At 41.5% G+C, this 21,826-nt stretch overlaps 1 protein-coding gene across 1 annotated transcript in view; it reads right to left on the bottom strand.

The window, feature by feature from the left end:
* The window catches only part of LOC139544466 (collagen alpha-1(XXVII) chain B-like), a 205,405-nt gene that overhangs the window by 84,052 nt on the left and 99,527 nt on the right, over positions 1-21,826 (bottom strand). The window contains exons 21-28 of the mRNA XM_071351593.1: positions 21,449-21,502; positions 21,044-21,088; positions 17,950-18,003; positions 17,599-17,643; positions 17,430-17,483; positions 14,806-14,859; positions 7,726-7,779; positions 6,955-7,008 (exon numbers count right to left, since the gene is read on the bottom strand). Of these exons, the coding sequence (XP_071207694.1) occupies positions 6,955-7,008; positions 7,726-7,779; positions 14,806-14,859; positions 17,430-17,483; positions 17,599-17,643; positions 17,950-18,003; positions 21,044-21,088; positions 21,449-21,502 (414 nt within the window). The remainder of the gene's footprint in view (positions 1-6,954; positions 7,009-7,725; positions 7,780-14,805; positions 14,860-17,429; positions 17,484-17,598; positions 17,644-17,949; positions 18,004-21,043; positions 21,089-21,448; positions 21,503-21,826) is intronic.

Below are 21,826 nucleotides of genomic sequence, written 5' to 3' on the forward strand. Positions count from 1 at the left end.
TTTCAAATCGTGATTTTCTTGCATGTCTCCCTCATGATTTGTTGGTAGAGTTGTATGTCTGACCCACCCCAGATTTTCTTCTTTTCTTATTGAGGTTGCCAAAAGAGTCGATCATTGAAACCAGACCCTACCCAGCGAACTGGGAACAATTCCAAAACATTAGCTAAGATTCATATTAAGTTCTAGTTAGGGTTTTATTTAACATTAAGATGATAACATCCCAAAAACATTCAAAGAATGTTTTTGATAGCAATATGTTTTTTTATTTTTTTATTTTATGAAATATTATTGGAATATTTCCTAACATTCACAAAAATGTTATGCACATCTGTAACAACCACCAAAGAAAATACCCCGAAAGTTCTCATTAGGTATCCTGCTAAAGAATATATTAAATGTGTTTTAGGAACATTCTTGCAACATCAGGACAATGTTTTTTATTTATTTAACCAGGTAAAACCCATTGAGGATAAAAAAACTATTTTGCGAGGGCGACCTGGCAAGAAGGCAAAACAGGGAAATAGCAGCGTGTCCATAAAACATTACAGAAAAATACAAAATACACACAAAAGACAAAGTGTTACAGATACAATTGAAGATTAGAAACAACTGCAGCTATCACAAACAGTGTTGTCGATCAGTCTTAAAAACAGGCAAGGACACTAACTCTCCTAACTTTAAAATCTTTTGAAGCATGTTCCAGGATGAAGGGGCATTATGGGAAAAATATTGTTTCCCCATCTCAGTTCTAGCCTTAGGAACGAAGACTGGATTGTTTTATACAAACATGTATAATCATCAGCACAACTGGACAGTTTATGTATTATGAAAACATTTGCCGCAACCTAATGAATGTTCTGGGAACTTTCTGGTTTCCTGGGTAGTCACTGCTGCTACCTACTGTAGGGTCGGGTTAACAAGACTACTGTGTGCCACAGAAAGTCCAGAAAACACAACTAATTATCACACAACACATACAGTACAAGCCATTGTTGTTCATAAGCCCCCAAATGGGATATAAACACCAAATAATATTATGACGTTCAATAGGGAAGCTATTCGCTGAAGATTTGATGGCCATTCCTGAGAAACCATTGGACATCAGACACGCTACATCATGGCAACAGTTAAGTTTAAGCCCTCGGTTACTGGAAGGGAGAGACAGGAAAAGAGAGAGAGGGAGATGGAGAAGAAGGGGGTTGATGGTTACCCTGGTGGTTTACTGGTTAACGAGGCATTGAAGGTTTGCTGCCCAGAGCCAACTAAACCTCCTGGTGGCTCACCATATTTCCATGATAAAACCACCAGAAAATGCCCTACTCAGGTTCCATCGGGATCTGAGGTCAAGAAGACATGCCTACAGCTACTGCTCAGACTACATGTTCAGGCCCAGAACCTGTGGCCACAGACTCATTCACAGATATGTTGGCATAACTACACCAACATCTGTTCTGCTCCTGAGCTCCTATACTGTATGGTGCCAGAAGGGATGGCTGCCGTCCTATGGGCTCCTAACCGTTACCAGCCGGCTACCACCTGGTTACTCAACCCTGCACCTTAGAGGCTGCTGCCATATATACATTAACATGGAATCACTGGTCACTTTAATAATGAAACACTAGTCACTTAAAAATGTTTACATACTGCTTTACTCATCTCATATGTATCTACTGTATTCTATACTACTGTATTTTAGTCAATGCCACTACGACATTGCTCGTCCTAATATTTATACATTTCTTAATTCCATTCTTTTAATTTTAGATATGTGTATTGTTGTGAATTGTCAGATACTACTGCACTGTTGGAGCTAGGAACACGAGCATTTCGCTACACCCGCAATAACATCTGCTAAATATGTGTATGTGACCAATAATATGTGAATTGATATGTGCTATTTTGTGTGTTTTTTCGCATTGTAAGTTATTTTGTACACAATGTTGATGCTACCGTCTCTTATGACCGAAAAGAGATTCTGGATATCAGAACAGCGATTACTCACCTCGAACTGGACAAAGATTAATGCTGCTCCCAGACAAGGCCCAAATCCCCATCATTCGCATTAAGAAAATAAGGAAATACAGGGGGTGGCGATCAGGGAGCCTTGTGAGAATTTGTTGGCGAGTGGGTACCCGCCTCTACCATCCGTTCTATTGGCCAAAGTGCAATCCCTGGAGAATAAACTGGATGAGCTCCGTTCGAGACTATGCTACGAACGAGATATTAAAAACTGTAAAAACTGTTATGTTTCACTGAGTTGTGGCTGAATGACAACATTAAGATAATATACAGTTGGCTGGGTTTTCCGTGAAATTGGCAGGACAGAACAGCTACGTCCAGTAAGACGAAGGGTGGGGGTGTGTGTCTATTTGTCAATAACAGCTGGTGCGCGATGTCTAACATTAAGGTAGTCTCGAGGTATTGCTCGCCTGAGGTAGAGTACCTCATGATAAGCTGTAGACCACACTATCTAGCAAGATAGTTTTCGTCTATATTTTTCGTAGCCATCTATTTGCCACCACAAACCGACGCTGGCACTAAGACCGCACTCAACGAGCTGTATAAGGCCATAAGCAAACAAGAAAATGCTCATCCAGAAGCGCCACTCTTAGTGGCCGGGTTTTTTAATCTGTTTTACCTCATTTCTACCAGCATGTCACATGTGCAAAAAAAACTCGAGACCACCTTTACTCCACACACAGAGACGTGTACAAAGCTCTCCCTCACCTTCCATTTGGAAAATCTGACCATAATTCTATCCTCCTGATTCCTGCTTACAAGCTAAAAATCAAAGCAGGAAGTACCAGTGACTTGCTCATTATGGAAGTGGTCAGATGATACGGATGCTATGCTACAGGACTGTTTTGCTGGCACAGACTGGAATATGTTCTGGGATTCATCCAATGGCATTGAGGAGTATACCACCTCAGTCGCCGGCTTCATCAATAAGTGCATCAGCGACGTCGTCCCCACAGTGACCGTACATACATATCCCAACCAAAAGCCATGGATTACAAGCAACATCCGCACTAAGCTAAAGGCTGGAGCTGCCGCTTTCAAGGAGCGGGAAAGTAATCCGGACACTTAAGAAATCCCACTATGCCCTCAGACGAACCATCAAACAGGCAAAACATCAATACAGGACTAAGATTGAATTCTACTGCACCGGCTCTGATGCTCGTCGGATGTGGCAGGGCTTGCAAACTACTATGGACTACAAAGGGAAACCCAGCCGCGAGCCGCCCAGTTGGGCTAAAAGCCTTTTATGCTCGCTTCGAGGCAAGCAACACAGAAGCATGCACGAGAGCACCAGCTGTTCCGGACAACTCTTTGATGATGCTCTCTGTAGCCGATGTGAGCAAGACCTTTAAACAGGTCAACATTCACAAGGCAGCGGGCCAGACGGACTACCAGGATGTGTACTCCGAGCATGAGCGGACCAACTGACAAGTGTCCTTACTGATATTTTCAACTTCTCCCTGACCGAGTCTGTAATACCTAACGATGTTTCAAGCAGACCACCATAGTCCCTGTGCCCAAGAAAGCGAAGGTTACCTGCCTAAGTGACTACCGCCCCATAGCACTTATGTTGGTAGCCTTGAAGTGCTTTGAAAGGCTGGTCATGGCTCACATTAACACCATCATCCCAGAAACCCTAGACCCACTCCAATTCACATACCGCCACAACAGATCCACAATCTCAATTGCACGGCCCTTTCCCACCTGTACAAAAGGAACACCTATGTGAGAATGCTGTTCATTGACTACAGCTCAGTTCAATTCCAGAGTGCCCACAAAGCTCATCACTAAACTATGGACTCTGGGACTAAACACCTCCCTCTGCAACTGGATCCTGGATTTCCTGACGGGCCGTCCCCAGGTGGAAAGGATAGGCAACAACACACGCTAATCCTCAACATGGGGGCCCCTCATGGGTGTGTTCTTAGTCCCCTCCTGTGCTCTGTTCATCCACAACTGCGTGGCCAAGCATGACTCCAACACCATTAAGTTTGCTGAAGACACAATGGTGGTAGGCCTGATCACCGACAAGACAGCCTACAAGTTCCTTGGTGTCCACATCACCAATAAACGATCATGGTCCAAACACACCAAGAAAGTCATGAAGAGGGCACGACAATGCCTTTTTCCTTTCCCCCTCAGGAGACTGAAAAGATTTGGAATGTGTCCCCAGAACCTCAACCAGTTTAAGGACTTCTATGCATCTTTATACACTTCAGAACAATCTGCTGACCCCTCTGCTCTTGATACATTTTGTTATACTTTAACTGTCCCAACAATTGATTCAGTCTCCAAGCTTCAATTGGAGGAACCTATCACCATGGAAGAGATTTCAGAGGCGGCACGTGCAATGCAAGGTGGGAAAAGTCCTGGACCAGATGGGTACCCAATAGAATTTTATAAGTAGTTTCTGGATAGTCTCTTGATTAATATGTTTATTAAATCAGTCTCTCTCCCTTTATCCTAAACACATGCCTCCATTTCATTGATATTGAAAAGGAATAAAAGACCCTCTCTTCTGCGGGTCCTATCGCCCAATCTCACTGCTCAATGTGGATGTTAAGCTCTTGGCTAAACTATTAGCTATGCGTTTGGAGTCAGTCTTACCATCTGTTATTTCCTCTGACCAGACAGGTTCTATAAAAAATATACATTATTTTTCAAATATCAGACAACTCTTTAATGTTATGTATAATTCCTCTATCTCAAAGCTCCCAGAGATTCTAATCTCCTAGATGCTGAGAAGGCTTTTGATAGAGTAGAGTGGGGCTACCTTTTTCATATCTTAGAAAAATGTTTCCTCGGCAAAAATTATATTGCTTGGATCAAGTTAATTTCTCCACTTGCACCTGTCAGACCGAACAAACACCCACTCAGCCTATTTCCCTCTCTTCAGAGGCACTAGACAGGGGTGTCAAATGTCTCCCTTACTTTTTGCCATCACCAACGAGCCCCTTGCAATTGCATTTAGATCCAACCTACATATAATGGGAGTGTTCAGAGGCGACATCAAACAGAGGTTCTCACTTTATGCTGATTACCTGCTTCTCTATATCTCAAACCCTGATGTATCCTTACCCATTGTGTTCTTAATGCATTTGGCCTAGTCTCTGGTTACAAGTTAAATCTGAATAAGAGCAAGCTTTTCCCTCTAAATGTGGCAGCGCGTAAATACCGATTACACACATTGCCTTTCAGAGTCGTTCTCTGACGTCTCAATTCCCCACTCTTCCTATGGGCCCTCCCACTGATGCATTTTACACACCATCCCCAACAGTAAAAGGTATTATTTCTCATAGCTATGATCAAATGTACTCTCAATCCTTCATTCGCAGCTATTAAAACTTTATGGGAACATGATCAAGTTGACGAGTTTACTGACGGCACATGGGAAGATATTCGGTACCGTGTCCACTTCTCTTCTATTTGTGCCAAACATGGTTTGATCCAATGCAAAATCCTACACCGCACTCACTGGACTAAACTCAGGCTTTCTAAAGGTCTATCCTGATGTCGACCCTGTTTGCGACAGATGTCGGCAAGCCCCTGCTTCATCAATACATATGTTTTGGTCCTGATCTTCTCTACATAACTATTGGTCTGTCATCTTTGATACCATATCGAAAGTATTACACGTGCCTTTCCGCCTACTGCCATAACATTATTATTATTTATAACATTACCAAAATTTGAGTTTGTTAGCGGCGTCCAGCTACTTGGGTAGAAGAGAGCGTATGTCTCTGTCATCATTTTTACAGATGAACCTACTTGTTCACCGTTTTCTCCATCATCACGATAAACATCTTCCTCTTCATGACCTCCATAATCATTGTCATTCATGAGCTCTTCTTCTTCGTGATCCCTTTTTGACCCCATGAGGCAGCTGATTGACAGATCAACCCATTTACCTCTTATTATTGGGGTAAACAGGGGAAAGGTACATCTTGTTGTACTCTTCGTGAACCCCTAGTTACCACTCCCTGGGGGGTTAAAGTTAGAACATGGCCTGTCCCTCTAATTCACAAAATGTGTCCATCATCCTCCAGGACCACTACTTGTGACTATAACCAGGAACAGCCAAGTCCATTTTTCAGAAATCCAATTTAGCTGCACTGAAACCCATTTTAACTGTTCATTGTTATATTTTTATTGATAACAAATAATAGCTGCCTATGAGCTTTGACTTCCAACGAAGAGGACAAATGCTAGGGTCTCTCTCTTTCTCTCGCTCTTTCACACCTGCTGTCTCGACATCTGAATGCTAGGCTATCTTGAAGAACAATCTGGCCTTAAATACATTTTATTTCGATTGGTTCTCAGTCCCTCTGACCCCGAGAATGTGTAGAAGCAGTTCCATATAATTTTATTACACAGCTAAATGTTTTCCTCCACCTCAACATATCGATGAAGACTCCAGCACCACACACACACACACACACACACGCGCATGTGGACACATGTTTAGAACAGAATCTGTGAAGATAAATCCATACACACACATGTGCACGCTCACACAATGTGTAAGCACACACAGACATGCATTAACTAGCACAAATGCATACCCACTCACAGGCTTGATAATTATGACGGACTGACTTGACTAGACAAACTGTAAGCATCTCACCTACTCCAAAGGCTGAAGAGTTGTTATTATGTGGGTTATAATTAATGGACATTTTTGTAGGGGCTGATATGATACATTTTTCATAAGGGAAATCAAGTCTGAAATTTCAAAGTGAAAAATACAAAATTCAGAAGAAGCTTTTTTTAATTCTCAAATATTCCACAAGTTTAAAATGTCCTTCATTGCAGGAAAATTCTCCTTCAACAGTGTGATCAAATTCAGATCCTACATCAGTAGCTACTTCTCTACACAGTCACAAAGGGGCAAGAGTGTGAAACATGCAGTAAGTGAGGAAATATTCCATCTCGTACCCATCTGCCTTTGGGTCCTCTGGTACCAATTGGCCCACGGGATCCAGGGGGGCCCTGTACAACAAAAGGAAGTGGGGGAGGGAGAGAACAAGAGAGGTAGAGATAAAACAAAGGTTTAGAATAATCGCAAAGCCCCTTTTTGCCCACCCTGGGGGTGCAGTCTGACCTCAGGAACACACTCTGGGGTTTGTTGTTAGATGTCACTCAGCCCAATTAAAGAGCTGGCTCAGGAATCTTGCTCCTCTGAGGCCCTCTGTTTATGTTTGTTTTGGTGCCTCTGCGGCCCCCCGCCTCCTCTAGAGCTCTCCTCTGGACCCCTGCACTGTGTGAGCCCGGCGAGGCGGCACAGGGCCAGGGCAAAACACATCACAGGGTCAGGGGGTACGTCTAATTGGTTGGAGGTGTTGGAGTTTTGACTGACAGGAGGGTAATCCAGCAGCGGGAAGCCAGGTCCTATAAGCCTCAGAACCCTTCAACAACAGAGGCTGTAGACTTGCTGTAGAGTTGCTGTAGCATGTTACAGTTCTTGCAATATAGTAGCTACTGTAGCAAACAGGGTCAAATGTCATTAAAGACATACGGTAAAGTCATATTCTATTCTTTTATATTTTTGATCATAATGGATCAAACATAAATGTTTAACATTAGATCTCGTGACACAGCTCATCCCTGCAAACATTAGCCTAGAGCTAATATTATGTGAAGCAAGCTATGCTAAGACCATAGCTAATTCAATATATCGTGTGAGTGAATGAATGGATGGTGACTTACCGGTCTTCCAGGTTCACCAGATGGCCCACTTTCACCTAGTGTCCCTTGGTGACCCTGTTTAGAGAGCAACGACACACTGAGGGATTAATAAACTACTCAACGACTTGATGACAGCACAGGACAATAGCAGACTATCACAGTAGTTACAGTTTTACATATCAGCCATTCTTAATACGAGTTGTAACAACGGAACAAGCTATCAGAATAAGAGCAGAAAGATAGTTAAACTTCCAATTGGGAGGACACAGGATTTACTGTGTACCTTATGATGTGTGTGTGTTTATTGTAAGGTAAGCATTCATAAACACAATTTACTGTGATTATTGCTGACAGCTCTGAAACTGAGGAAGCTTATGTTCTAATGTATTGTGAAGTACGGGCTTGTAAGTAAGCATTTTACGGTTGTATTCGGCCAGTGGTGTAAAGTACTTAATAAAAAATACTTTAAAGTACTACTTAAGTTGTTTTTTGGGGTATCCGTACTTCACTTTACTATTTATATTTTTGACAACTTTTACTTCACTACATTTCTAAAGAAACTCCAAACATTTTCCCTTACACCCAAAAGTACAAATTACATTTTGAATGCTCAGCAGGACAGAAAGTCCAATTCACGCACTTAAGAGAACATCCCTGGCATCTCTCCTACCTCTGATCTGACGGACTCACTAAACACAAATGCTTTGTTTGTAAATGATGTCTGAGTGTTGGAGTATGCTCCTGGCTATCCGTAAATATATATAAAAAGAAAATGGTGTCGTCTCGTTTGCTTAATATAAGGACTTTGACATTATTTACACTTTTACTTTCGATACTTAAGTACATTTCAAAAATGACATTTACTTTTGGTACTGAAGTATATTTAAAACCAAATACTTTTAGACTACTCAAGTAGTATTTTACTGGGTGACTCGCTTTTTCTTGATTCATTTTCTATTAAGGTATCTTTACTTTTACTCAAGTATGACAATTGGGTACTTTTTCCAACACTGTATTCGGCACGTGTGACAGATAAAAATGTATTTGATTTTGATTTGATTTAGTACCATAGAACTTTACAACGTGACATTCCAGTGACTAATTGAGTTTTTACATACAGTGGGAAGAAAAAGTATGTGAACCCTTTAGAAATACCTGGATTTCTGCATAAATTGGTCATAAAATTTGATCTGATCATCACAACAATAGACAAACACTTAAACTAATAACACACAAACAATTATAATTTTTCATGTCTTTATTGAACACACCGAGTAACCATTCACAGTGCAGGTTGGAAAAAGTATGTGAACCCTTGGATTTAATAACTGGTTGACCCTCCCTTCGGCAGCAATAACCTCAACCAAATGTTTTCTGTAGTTGCGGATCAGACCTGCACAATGGTCAGGAGGAATTTTGGACCATTCCTCTTTACAAAACTGTTTCAGTTCAGCAATATTCTTGGGATGTCTGGTGTGAACCGCTCTCGAGGTCATGCCACAGCATCTCAATCGGATTGAGGTCAGGACTCTGACTGGGCCACTCCAGAAGGCACATTTTCTTCTGTTCAAGCCATTCTGTTGTTGATTACTTCTGTCTTTTGGGTTGTTGTCCTATTGCATCACCCAACTTCTGTTGAACTTCAATTGGCGAACAGATATCCTTACATTCTCAAAATGTCCTGATAAACTTGGGAATACATTTTTCCGTCGATGATAGCAAGCTGTCCAGGCCCTGAGGCAGCAAACAGACCCAAACCATGATGCTCCCTTCACCATAGTTTACAGTTGGGATGAGGTTTTGATGTTGGTGTGCTGTGCCTTTTTTCTCCACACATAGTGTTGTGTGTTCCTTCCAAAAAACTCAACTTTAGTTTCATCTGTCCACATAATATTTTGCCAGTAGCGCTGCGGAACATCCAGGTGCACTTTTGCGAACTTCAAATGTGCAGCAATGTTTTTTCTGGACAGCAGTGGCTTCTTTCGTGTTGTCCTCCCATGAACACCATTATTGTTTAGTGTTTTACGTATTGTAGACTCATCAACAGAGATGTTAGCATGTTCCAGAGATTTCTGTAAGTCTTTAGCTGACATGCTAGGATTCTTCTGAACCTCATTGAGCATTCTGCACTGTGCTCTTGTAGTCATCTTTGCAGGACGGCCACTCCTAGGGAGAGTAGCAACAGTGCTGTAATTTCTCCATTTATAAACAATTTGTCTCACCGTGGACTGACTTTTAGACATACTTTTATAACCCTTTCCAGCTTTATGCAAGGCAACAATTCTTAATTTGAGGTCTTCTGAGACCTCTTTTGTTCGAGGCATGGTTAACATCAGGCAATGTTTCTCGTGAATAGCAAACTCAAATTTTGTGAGTGTTTTTTTTAATGGGGCAGGGCAGCTCTAACCAAAATCTCCAATCTCATCTCATTGATTCGACTCCAGGTTAGTTGACTCCTGACTCCAATTAGCTTTTGGAGAAGTCAATGTCCTAGGGATTCACATACTTTTTCCAACCTACACTGTGAATGTTTAAATGATGTATTCAATATAGACAAGACAATTACAATAATTTGTGTGTTATTAGTTTAAGCACACTGAGTTTGTCTATTGTTGTGACTTAGATGAAGATCAGATCAAATTTTATGTCAAATGTATGCAGAAATTCAGGTAACTCCAAAGGGTTCACATACTGTTTCTTGCCACTGTACATTAAAACTCATGACAAACTATTCCTCCCAGTTATGCTAGGAAGGGTGTTAAGGTTTATTGACTGTGTCCCAAATGGCAACCTATATCATATGACCTTGCTCTGGTCAACAGTAGTGCATGTAGAGACTATGGTGCCAATTGGCAAGCAGTCATTGAGGGTAGGAAATGGATGGGGATTCACACAGTGAGAGTGAATAGGGAAAGTAATGGTGGTGGCTGGTTACACGAGTCCCTCGTCACATGAATGTGATTAACGCACTGTGGGGAACATGTCTGTTGCATCAGGGGGAGAGAGAGAGACAGAGAGAGGTCAGGTTTTCCCTTATGCTTCCCCCCCCCCCCAGAGGCTTTAGTGCAGCTGACAGAGTCTCCTCATATTCATGCACGAGTCAAGCCCCAAAGGATTCCCTTTGCAATCAGCAGGTAACCAGGAAACTGTTTCAACATGATTGATGGCTGACTTCCATTCATATTATCCACTCAGACTGGTCATACATATCATCCTATATAAAGTCAGGCACCATTTAATTTCCCATAAACCATCATAACCTTGCAAGGACTCTCTCTTTAAGGACTGACAGGGATACAGTATGTAGGAAAGGACTTTAAACCGTCTGCTGTCTTTCCTGTCTTGAAACTTTTCAAGCATGTCTGAAACAGGTATGGGAATTAAATAAAATTGTAAAACGTGAAAGAAGACCAAACAAAAGGTTAAGTGTCTGAAGTTGTATTCACATTTTAGTAATTTAGCAGTCGCTCCTACACTACATGACCATAAGTATATGGACAACTGCTCTTCGAACATCTCATTCCAAAATCATGGGCATGGAGTTGGTCCCCCCTTTGCTGCTATAACAGCCTCCACTCTTCTTAGAAGGCCTTCCACATTGCTGCCGGGACTTGCTTCCATTCAGCTACAAGAGCATTACTGATGTTGGGCACTGATGTTGGGCGATTAGGCCTGGCTCGCAGTCGGCGTTGCAATTCATCTCAAAGGTGTGCAATGGGGTTGAGATCAGGGCACTGTGCAGGCCAGTCAAGTTCTTCCACACCGAACTCGACAAACCATTTCTGTGTGGACCTCGGTTTGTGAACAGGGGCATTGTCATGCTGAAACAGGAAATAGCCTTCCCCAAACTGTTGCCAGAAAGTTGGAAGCACAGAATTGTCTTGTATGCTGTAGCATTAATGATTCCCTTCACTGGAACTAATGGGCCTAGCCCTAACCATGAAAAACAGCGCCAGACCATTATTTCTCACCCACCAAACTTTACAGTTGGCACTATGTATTCAGGCAGGTAGTGTTCTCCTTGCATATTCATCCCTCGGACGGACAGGTGGTGAAGCGGGATTCATCACTCTAGAGCAGGTATTCCCAAACTGGGGTACGAGTATCCCCAGGGGTATGCGCAATGCCGTCGGGGGTACGCCAAACAAAATGTGATTCACATTTAAAAACAGTACGTTTATATTTTCCAAAGGGGCTATACATTTGGGTGAGTTTTTTCCTTGCCTGAGTAGCCTCGTTTCACTGCCAAAAATAAAATTAAACCATCTAGTGTTCAGTGAAATAACAACACAATGTCCAATACATGTAGCCTTGTCAAATAATTAACATCCAATCACATGAACCGTTACTCTCTCGCGGGAAACCTTCACTCTTGCGCAGACATTTAGAAACGAAACATGACAATTTGAAAAATAAGCCACGGGAGTTTTTGGAGATATAATAAAGATGACTTTTGAGTAGTAAGACGTATAAAAGAAACAGATACCATTAATAAGAAGGGGTTAGAAGCATTTTATCCTCTTGAGAATACAGGGGGTGCTGTTTCAACTTCGACATTTTGCGTTCCCAAATTAAACTGCCTCGTACTCAATTCTTGCTCGTACAATATGCATATTATTATTACTATTGGATAGAAAACAATCTCTAGTTTCTAAAACCGTTTGAATTATGTCTGTGGGTGAACCAGAACTCTTTCTACAGCGAAAATCATGACAGGACATGCGAAGGTCTGAAAACTAGGCTCTGTTCTCAGATCAGTTTAAAGCTCTGTATGTGCCCTATGGGTCGAAATGAACTGCACCCGCCTTCCCCTGGATGTCAGTAACCAATGAGAAGTGGAATGGAGTCTCTACGTATTTCTCAGAGTTTATAAAAGGCCATGGAGTGACATGTCCGTTCTTTTGGACGCTCGTCAAGACGCAAGAGAGGACATCAGAATGGCATGCTCAAAAGCTCTCGTTATCGGCCTAAGATATATCCGTCTGTGATTTAATTCGATATAGGTGTTAGAAACATCATAACGAAGTTATTTTAAACCGATTTATATCAGTTTATGCGAGTATATTGCTATTTTCGGAATTTTCGTAGTATTGCGCTTTGAGGATTTGGACATGTGTGTGCCACGTAGCTATTGTTAGCTGCTAGTTCCGAAGTTGAAGAGGACGTTTTACAACAAAGCAACGATTCTTTTGGACAAAGGACACCTTGCCCAAGATTCTGATGGAAGCTCGTCCAAAAGTAAGAGCTATTTATGATTTTATTCCGTATTTATGTGGAAAAATGTAAACGCATTTGTCGGCCATTATTGCAGCACTAGTCTGGCTGTAACGCACACTGTATGTCTAGTAACGTTAATTTAAAAAATCTAACTCAGCGGTTGCATTAATAACTAATGCATCTTTCATTAGCTGTCCAACCTGTATTTTTTTAGTCAATCTAATCGATAAATAATCGTAAACTTAGGTGCCTTTCCAAGATGGCGCCGGCCAGAATGCATGACCTGTTGCCACTGATCACATTGAATAACAACGATTTGTACTGCTAAATATGCACATTTTCGAACAAAACCTATATGCATTGTGTAATATGATGTTACAGGACTGTCATCTGATGAAGTATATCAAGGTTAGTAAAAAATTATATATCTTTTGCTGTATTGTTACGATCGCTAACCTGTGCTGCTGGTAAATTGCTTGTGTTTCTGGCTATGGTGGTAAGCTAATATAATGCTATATTGTGTTTTTGCTGTAAAACACTTGAAAAATCTGAAATATTGGCTGGATTCACAAGATGTTGGTCTTTCATTTGCTGTATGCTGTGTATTTTTCAGAAATGTTTTAGGATGAGTATTTTGGTAATTGACGTCGGTCTCTGTAATTATTCCGGCTGCTTCCAACGCTATTTCAGATTGCAGCTGCAATGTAGAACTGTGATTTATACCTGAAATATGCACATTTTTCAAAAAAAACATATGCTATACCATAAATATGTTATCAGACTGTCATCTTATGAAGTTGTTTCTTGGTTAGTGGCTATATATATCTTTATTTAGTCGAATTAGTGATAGCTACTGATGGAGTAAAAAACTGGTGGAGTAAAAAAAGTGGTGTCTTTTGCTAACGTGGTTAGCTAATAGATTTACATATTGTGTCTTCCCTGTAAAACATTTTAAAAATCAGAAATGATAGCTGGATTCACAAGATGTGTATCTTTCATCTGGTGTCTTGGACTTGTGATTTCATGAACATTTTATTATATGATATCCCTGTGGCTTTAGGCTAGGCTATGCTAGTCAGCCTTTTTGATGGGGGGGATCCCGGATCGGGGTTTGTGACTCATTAGAGGTTTTATCAAAGGCTTCCAAAAAGGCAGCAAAAAGGACATGGCAAAATGCTCAACCATTAAAACTTTAAGACTTGCTGCCAGTCAAATCTGTCTCCTATACATTTTAAATTGAACTGGGAATAAAACCACATAGAAGATAAATTCGTACAGCATTCTCATTCACGGGTGCAACAAATAGGCACGCCTCAAAATATGTTGCATCCACTAGTGGTCAAAAGGTACGGTATTCTGTGGGGTGAAATTACAGTATCATTGGAAATACAGCACCCACAACATTTTCCCACAATGCACCATCATTTACACTATGCCACTGTAAAACGTTTGAGTATTTTACTCTTTATAATACCCCAGATATCCCTATAAATTACAGTTTTCTGTTTCTGTTACTGTGTGTGTGTGTGTGTGTGTGTAACATGCCTGTTGGCTGCGGTTCAGACAGACGTGTTTTCAGCTGCCTCAGCGACTCATGTGAGATCATCAATAATGGCAGTTCTGAACTGGCCAGGTTACTTTGTCAGCTAGACATTTACACACATCTTGTGTGGGTGTGTGTGTGTGTGTGAGAGAGAGTGCGTGCGTGTGCGTACGTACATGCATGGTCTCAATAGGACCATTTATTCCCATGGGAATTACATAAACAATTTTAGAGGACTGACTTTCAACTTCACTTTTATGAGGGCCCCACCCCTCGTACCCCCTCACTTGGACTCTCAAAATACTCTGGCTCCTCACAAGCATCACACATCTCTATCTTACCATTGATCCCTTTTCTCCAGCAGGTCCCGGCAGGCCCATCTCCCCTCGTTCCCCCTAGAAAACACACACAATCATACACTGTGAACACGCCAACTTAACCATTGCTTAATCAGCTTAATTCTCTGAGTTGTGTGGACTTCAGAAGAACAAGAACTTGAGCTAAGGAGTGAAAGTTTGCATTTGAACAAGCTTGTTGAGTGAAATTCCAAATGTATGTTTTCTCAAAACCACACCCGTCATCATCACATTTCCCAGCATGTTCTATCGTAGGTTTCAATACCTGCGTTTTTGCATGTACTGTACATTGATTGGTTGATTTAATCATATGCTACACAACACACACTGAACAAAAATATAAACGCAACATGTAAAGCGTTGGTCCCATGTTTCATGAGCTGAAATAAAAGATCCAAGAAATTTTCCATATGCATAAAAAGCGTATTTCTTTCTAGTTTTTGTTTACATCCTTGTTAGTGACCATTTCTCCTTTGCCAAGATAATCCAAGATGATGGCATATCAAGAAGCTGATTAAACTACATGATCATTACACAGGTGCACATTGTGCTGGGGACAATACAAGGCCACTAAAATGTGCAGTTATGTCACACAACCCAATGACAAAAATGTCTCAACTTTTGAGGGAGTGTGCAATTGGCATGCTGACTGCAGGAATGTTCACCAGAGCTGTTGTCAGATCATTTAAGGTTGATTTCTCTACCTTAAGCCGCCTCCAACGTCATTTTAGAGAACTCGTTGTGACCAGTGTGCCCCGTGGTGGCGGTGGGGTTATGGTATGGCATGTATAAGCTACGGACAATGAATAAAATAGCATTTTATCGATGGCAAGTTGAGCTCCTGAGGCACATTGCCGTGACATTCATCCGCAGCCATCAACTCATGTTCCAGCATGCACTGCCCAATGTCACAAAGATCTGTACACAATTCTTGAAATCTGACATGTCCCAGTTCTACCATGACTTGCATAATTACCAGACATGACACCCAATGAGCATGTTTGGGATGCTCTGTATTGATGAGTAGGACAGCGTATTCCAGGTCCCACTAATATCCAGCAACTTTGCACAGCCATTGAAGAGGAGTGGGACAACATTCCACAGGCCACAATCAACAGCCTGATCAATTCTATGTGAAGGACATGTGTCGCACTGCATGAGGCAAATGGTGGTCACAACCGATATTAACTGGTTTTCTGATCCACGCCCCTACCTTTAAGGTACTGTATCTGTGACCAACATATGCATATCTGTATTCCTAGTCATGTGAAATCCATAGATTAGGTCCTAATGAATTGATTTCAATTGACTGATTTCCTTATATGAACTGTAACTCAGTAAAATCTTTGAAAATGCTTGCATGTTGAGTTTATATTTTTGTGCAGTATAAATAAAAAATCTAAACTAATCCAACCTGTTAGTAGTTTGACTTTTTGCACCCGTTACTGAGATGAATGTTCCAGTTTATAGGATTTAGGTAGTCTCAAATAGGAATTACACATAACTTTGCAAACCAGCATTGAGGTTTGAATCAACATACAATTGTAAGGCATAGTGATGGGGCAACGACGCTTGAACATTGAGCCAATTGTGTCAAATAGGTTCATTACTCGAGGCTTTGATCAACACACTAATGGCACCTGCTAGTCAAAAGAATTTAGAACAGCCAAATTATTATAGATGACGTCACACACACAGGATAGCCTTACCGGTCGAAGGATAGCCTTAGGATAGTCTTCTACCGAAACCGAACCAATCAGGTGATTGTTCTACTAAACTAAGCTTCGGGAATCGATCACGTGCTTCTGATAAAATGATACAAGCGTCAGCACACTGCTTCGAAGTAAAATGCTTAGCAGTTTCGATGCATAACTTGGAGCTCCTGTATCAAACGTAACATCACTAGTAAGGCAGCCAGCTGCAATAGACCGGTTGGTTGTTTAACAACAAAACTGGCGCATGCACAACTATGGGACAAAACAGAAGGGTTGGCTTAGATTGTCGGCAAAATGTTAACTATATTTTGTCTCCAAAGGTTTATTGAAAACATAAATACATTTGCACAATGAGCACAGTTGTTGCTTTGCTAGTTAGCACACTTTAGCCATATTAGCATAGACATGACATCAGTCAAAACACCTCAAAACAAGAGATGGTATCAAGAACGATATAAAACTAGCAGAAACGAGTCACTTACGATTCCCCACATGACAGCTTCTTGTCATTGTTGCTAGCTATAAGACCGTTCAGAATCATTACAAAACACGCCTTCCGGCCATGTCGATAACCACGTATCCTTTTCATGTTGTCAGTCAAGCCTTCTGTAGGATTGTGAGTTGGCTCAACATTTGATCAACAAAGTACAGCAAACTCACAATCCTATTGAAGTCGGTTGCCTTACAATTGTACGTTGAATCCACTTCTTTTTATTTTTATTTTCTGTTTATAGGGCACACACATACAGGACTATTAGATAATGGTCAGACATTGGAACTCAGACACTCAAATGCACCATGGTGATCACAGACATACACCCCTATGCAGGCAGGCACACACATGTACACCCAAAATAAACACCCAATAACAGATGAGAGATGGGGGTGTCTTACCTTCTCCCCTGCCAATCCAGTCTCTCCAACAGGACCAATAAAGCCAACCAGGCCCTGTGAAACAACACAGAAAGAGCCAGAAAGGGAGTTAATATTAACATTAGTATTATTGTGTTAATAATAAAACAACCAAGTGGCCATAACACTAGGCGTTTGCGAAAACTCGTACCCTTTCACCCACGCCTCCAACCTTCCCGATGATACCAAGCTCTCCCTAAGAGAACAAATAGCACGTTACTTATTTTTTACTGTACCTACAAGGAAGAATACCCAAAATCGATAGCAAGCATGCTGAACAGTATAATGTATTTTATATTCCATATAGCATATTGAATGTAATAATTACTGGAGCAAGATATAAAAAGGCAACATTTTACTAATCTAAATTTGTATCAGCGTAAATAAATTGCCAATTTCTCATAGACAGCTTCTGCTCACTGCGTGTGTGCGACTGGAGTAAAAAGTCAGCATCAATGTATGAAAAGGTCAAGGATGTGAGGTAATTCACAGCTGTCCTCACCTTCACTCCATCCGTTCCGATCTTCCCAGGGAAGCCCTTCATGCCGACTCTACCCTGAACAAAACACATAGCCCACCGTTGACCCTCATTGTACTAATGTACCAGTCATCTACTGTATGACAACAAAGAAAACCACTCAATGTGTAGAGCCTGTGGTCTAGTGGTAACAGTCCCAGCAGGTCACATACAGTGAATTCGGAAAGTATTTAGACCCCTTGACTTTTTCCACATTTTGTTACGTTACAGCCTTATTCTAAAATGGATTAAATTATATTTTTTCCTCATCAATCTACAAACTATATCCCTTAATGACAAAGCGAAAACAGGTTTTTTAGAAATGTTTGCAAATGTATTACAAATAAAACAGAAATAACTTATTGACATAAGTATTCAGACCCACTGCTATGAGACTTGAAATTGAGCTCAGGTACATCCTGTTTCCATTGATCAGCCTTGAAATGTTTCTAAAACTTGATTGGAGTCCACCCGTGGTACGTTCAATTGATTTGACATGATTTGGAAAGGCATACAGTGGTTGCTCCACTAAAAGTTTTGCGATCATGCTGCAGAACTTAGAGGTAACTTGTGGTTTAGTATGGTACCCTGCGTCACCACTTCATTGAATCAGACCAGCGCAAGGGGGAGTTAGAGCACTGATTATGCTTTTGGGTCCTACTGTGTCTCTAACTGACAATGAATGGGCGACATCAACCTAAATAGAAACTGATAATTGTGCACGACTTCAGTATTACTTACTAAAACTGTTGTTACGCTAAGGTTTTATTATCTTATTAGGATTATTTTGCTCTTACTGTAGTTGTGTGGCCCACTCCCGATGAGTCACTCAGTGCCTGAGTGGTGCAATGGTCTAAGACACAGCATAGTAGTGCAAGCTGTGTTTCTACAAATGCTGGTTCAATACCCGTGCTGGCCTCGACTGGGAGACCCATGAGATGACTGTAGGTTTTTGGTTTCTCTCCCTCTAAAAACAGAAATATATCATTCTAAATAGCAAACTGGCTTTATTTACAAATTAGTAACAATGTCTCACCCCATGTTCAAGAATGGCCTTTTTCTCGCTCATTTTACGATATTTGAAAAATAAATAATCTCCAAAATGAAATTTTTTAAACAAAGTGATTGTAATTATTATACATTTAGAATTATATAAAAGCCCCTTAGACATTCTCACAGATATATTATTAACCCTGTTATTAGCAGGACAATATATATTGGTCCTATTGGTCATGGCGCACAATGGGATTGCCTTGCAGTTCTCCAGCTGTATCCACTGAAAGCGTGCGAGGTTCAAGGCACGAGGGCAGGGGGCATGGGATGGGCTGCAGAGCCGTGCACAGACGGACCTAGCCCATGGGAAAGACGGACCTAGCCCATGGGGAAGGAAGGAGGAGGTGGGGGGGTGGATACCAAATGAGAAAACACCCCACTCTGACCATTTTACTTGCCCTAGCAGAGCTGGTTAGTCTGTTTTCATGTTATCTAGAGTGTTGGTGACTGTAACTGTGCTGCTGGCAACAATTTAATTCTGCTTTTTTGCAAGAGTGCTCAGAAATCAGAGTAGATGGCAATACTGTATTTACGAACACACCCGAAATGGTTACTTGCATAGTGGACTCTTTTGTTAAGACATGTAGCTGGCTAGTTAAACAATGAACCATAATCCCATGATGTTACTACCCTGCATGAATCTGCAGGTAGCTAACCAACCAGGTTCAATGTTAGCTAGCTAACATTAGGCTATAGCTAGCCAAGCAAATGGCTCTGAGCTATGAATAATAAGATCATAACGTAACAGTAGCTAGCTAACAGTACACTAACTTGAAATTAAACAACTTTCTGTCGAAATTAGAAATGTGCAATATCTGACAATGTAGCTAGCTAGACTATCTTACCCGTCCGTATACATCATTCATGGAAGGACGCGTCTCCTGTCCAATGCCATGGTTGCCCTTAGTTTGAAGATGTTATCCGCAAACAGGTGTTTTCTGCATCTCCTTAGCTATCACACTCGAATTCCACTGATTTAAAAACTCAGACCTCCAGAAAGTGGAGAGGAACACTTATGCTGTCACGACTCCGACCGAAGGTGGCTCCCCTTCCCGTCCGGGTGGCACTCGGCGGTCGTCGTCGCTGGCCTACTAGCTGCCACTGATTCTTTCCTCCCCCTCCTTGTCTGTTTATTGGTTACACCTGTTATGTGGTGATTAGTTGGGCTTTATTAGTCAGCCGGCCCGCCTGTTTCTTTGTGCGGGATTGTTTGTTGTAACATTTGTGTATGTTGGAGACCAACGTGTTTGTTCCTGTTCGTGGATTTTGCTGGACTGTTTAAGTCCCCGTGTTTGGGGCATTTGTTTTTTAGCACCCAGTGTTTCGTGGGGTGGCCTATGTCCGCCGTGTGTGCATTAAAGAGCACTACCTTGAACTCTCTGTTTCCTGCGCCTGACTTCACACCCACGACACCCAGATCGTTACATATGCAGTTTTACTACATGATACATTTTTTTAAAAGCCGCGTTAGACAGGATTACCTAGACATACTGACCAGCTCAAATAGACAGACGGGTGCTATATGGCAGACAAATCCAAACTCATCTCTCGGCATGTCCAGCCAAATCATTATCTCAGCCAATTATGGCTAGTGGGGAGGTTGCTGACTTTTTCTGTGGCTAAACCAACTAGGCTCGTAATTTAACAATTTTATTCATACTTACAGATGGCATACAATTTTGTTAAGGCACATGAAAGTTCAAATGTTCGAGAAGGCATTTCTGCCTAAAAAAGCATTTTGATTTAAAAAAAGAGTTAACGTTCAAACGGCTCTCCTGTGAAGTAGTGACCCGCGACATATGTCTAGCTTCCTGAAACGGGTCACAAATGTGGAAAAAGTCAAGGGGTCTGAATACTTTCCGAAGGCACGTGCACATATTTATTCCATAGCGCAGTGAGAAGCGAGTGTGAGTTACCGGAGCCAGAGGGGCTGTGCTGAGATAAAAAGCTCAGTTAAAAATAAAAAACAGGCAGCCACAATGATCCCCGCTATCTTCACTTCCCCTTTCATCCAATCACCACTCACCTCCAGTCCTGTCAGACCCAGTGGTCCAAGTGGGCCCTCATCTCCCTGAAAACAGTGATAATGTCATTAGCGTTTATCTTTTATTAAAATGAAACACAGTTACTGTGGCTGCATCCCAAATGGCACAATATACTTGTGACATATGCCCTTGGTGAAAAGAAGTGCATTATAAATAGGACACAACATGTATATGGAGCTGGTTGTCCTCACGGTTGTTTCAGGAGCAGTGGTGCACAACTCCAGTCCTTGTAGCATTTTGTGACTACTGAACATGACCCCAGCCAATCAGCAACAGGGTCAGTAAAACCACAGAGAGCAATAAAAACCACCGGGACAGCAGAACTCATGGACTGGGGTTGCCCACCCCTGGCATAAAACAAGCTGCTGTATCATATCATACTGTACCTCTAGCCCGGGCACCCCTCTAGGACCAGGCAACCCCCTCACTCCTGGCTTTCCCTGCAGGACATTACAAAACATTTTACAAAGGCAGAATGTGCAGTATCATAACCAAAAGCAGGCACTTCTTCATGCTCATCACCTACTGTGTCTCCCCCCATGAAAGAATACTTCAGTTTTCTATAGAATACTACAGTACTTAATCGAGAATTCTATAGATTTCTGTAGTAACCTGTAGCATACTGTAGATACTATACTCCACCCTGTAGTATCCCTCGATCATGCGTAGTACTACTTAGTATTGAATTTTGTAGTATACTATACTACACACTGTAGTATCCAATCGTGTAGTTCTTACTATATGTTGATCGTGTAGTTCTTACT

Source organism: Salvelinus alpinus, chromosome 18, assembly GCF_045679555.1.
Source record: "Salvelinus alpinus chromosome 18, SLU_Salpinus.1, whole genome shotgun sequence".
NCBI lineage: Eukaryota > Metazoa > Chordata > Actinopteri > Salmoniformes > Salmonidae > Salvelinus > Salvelinus alpinus.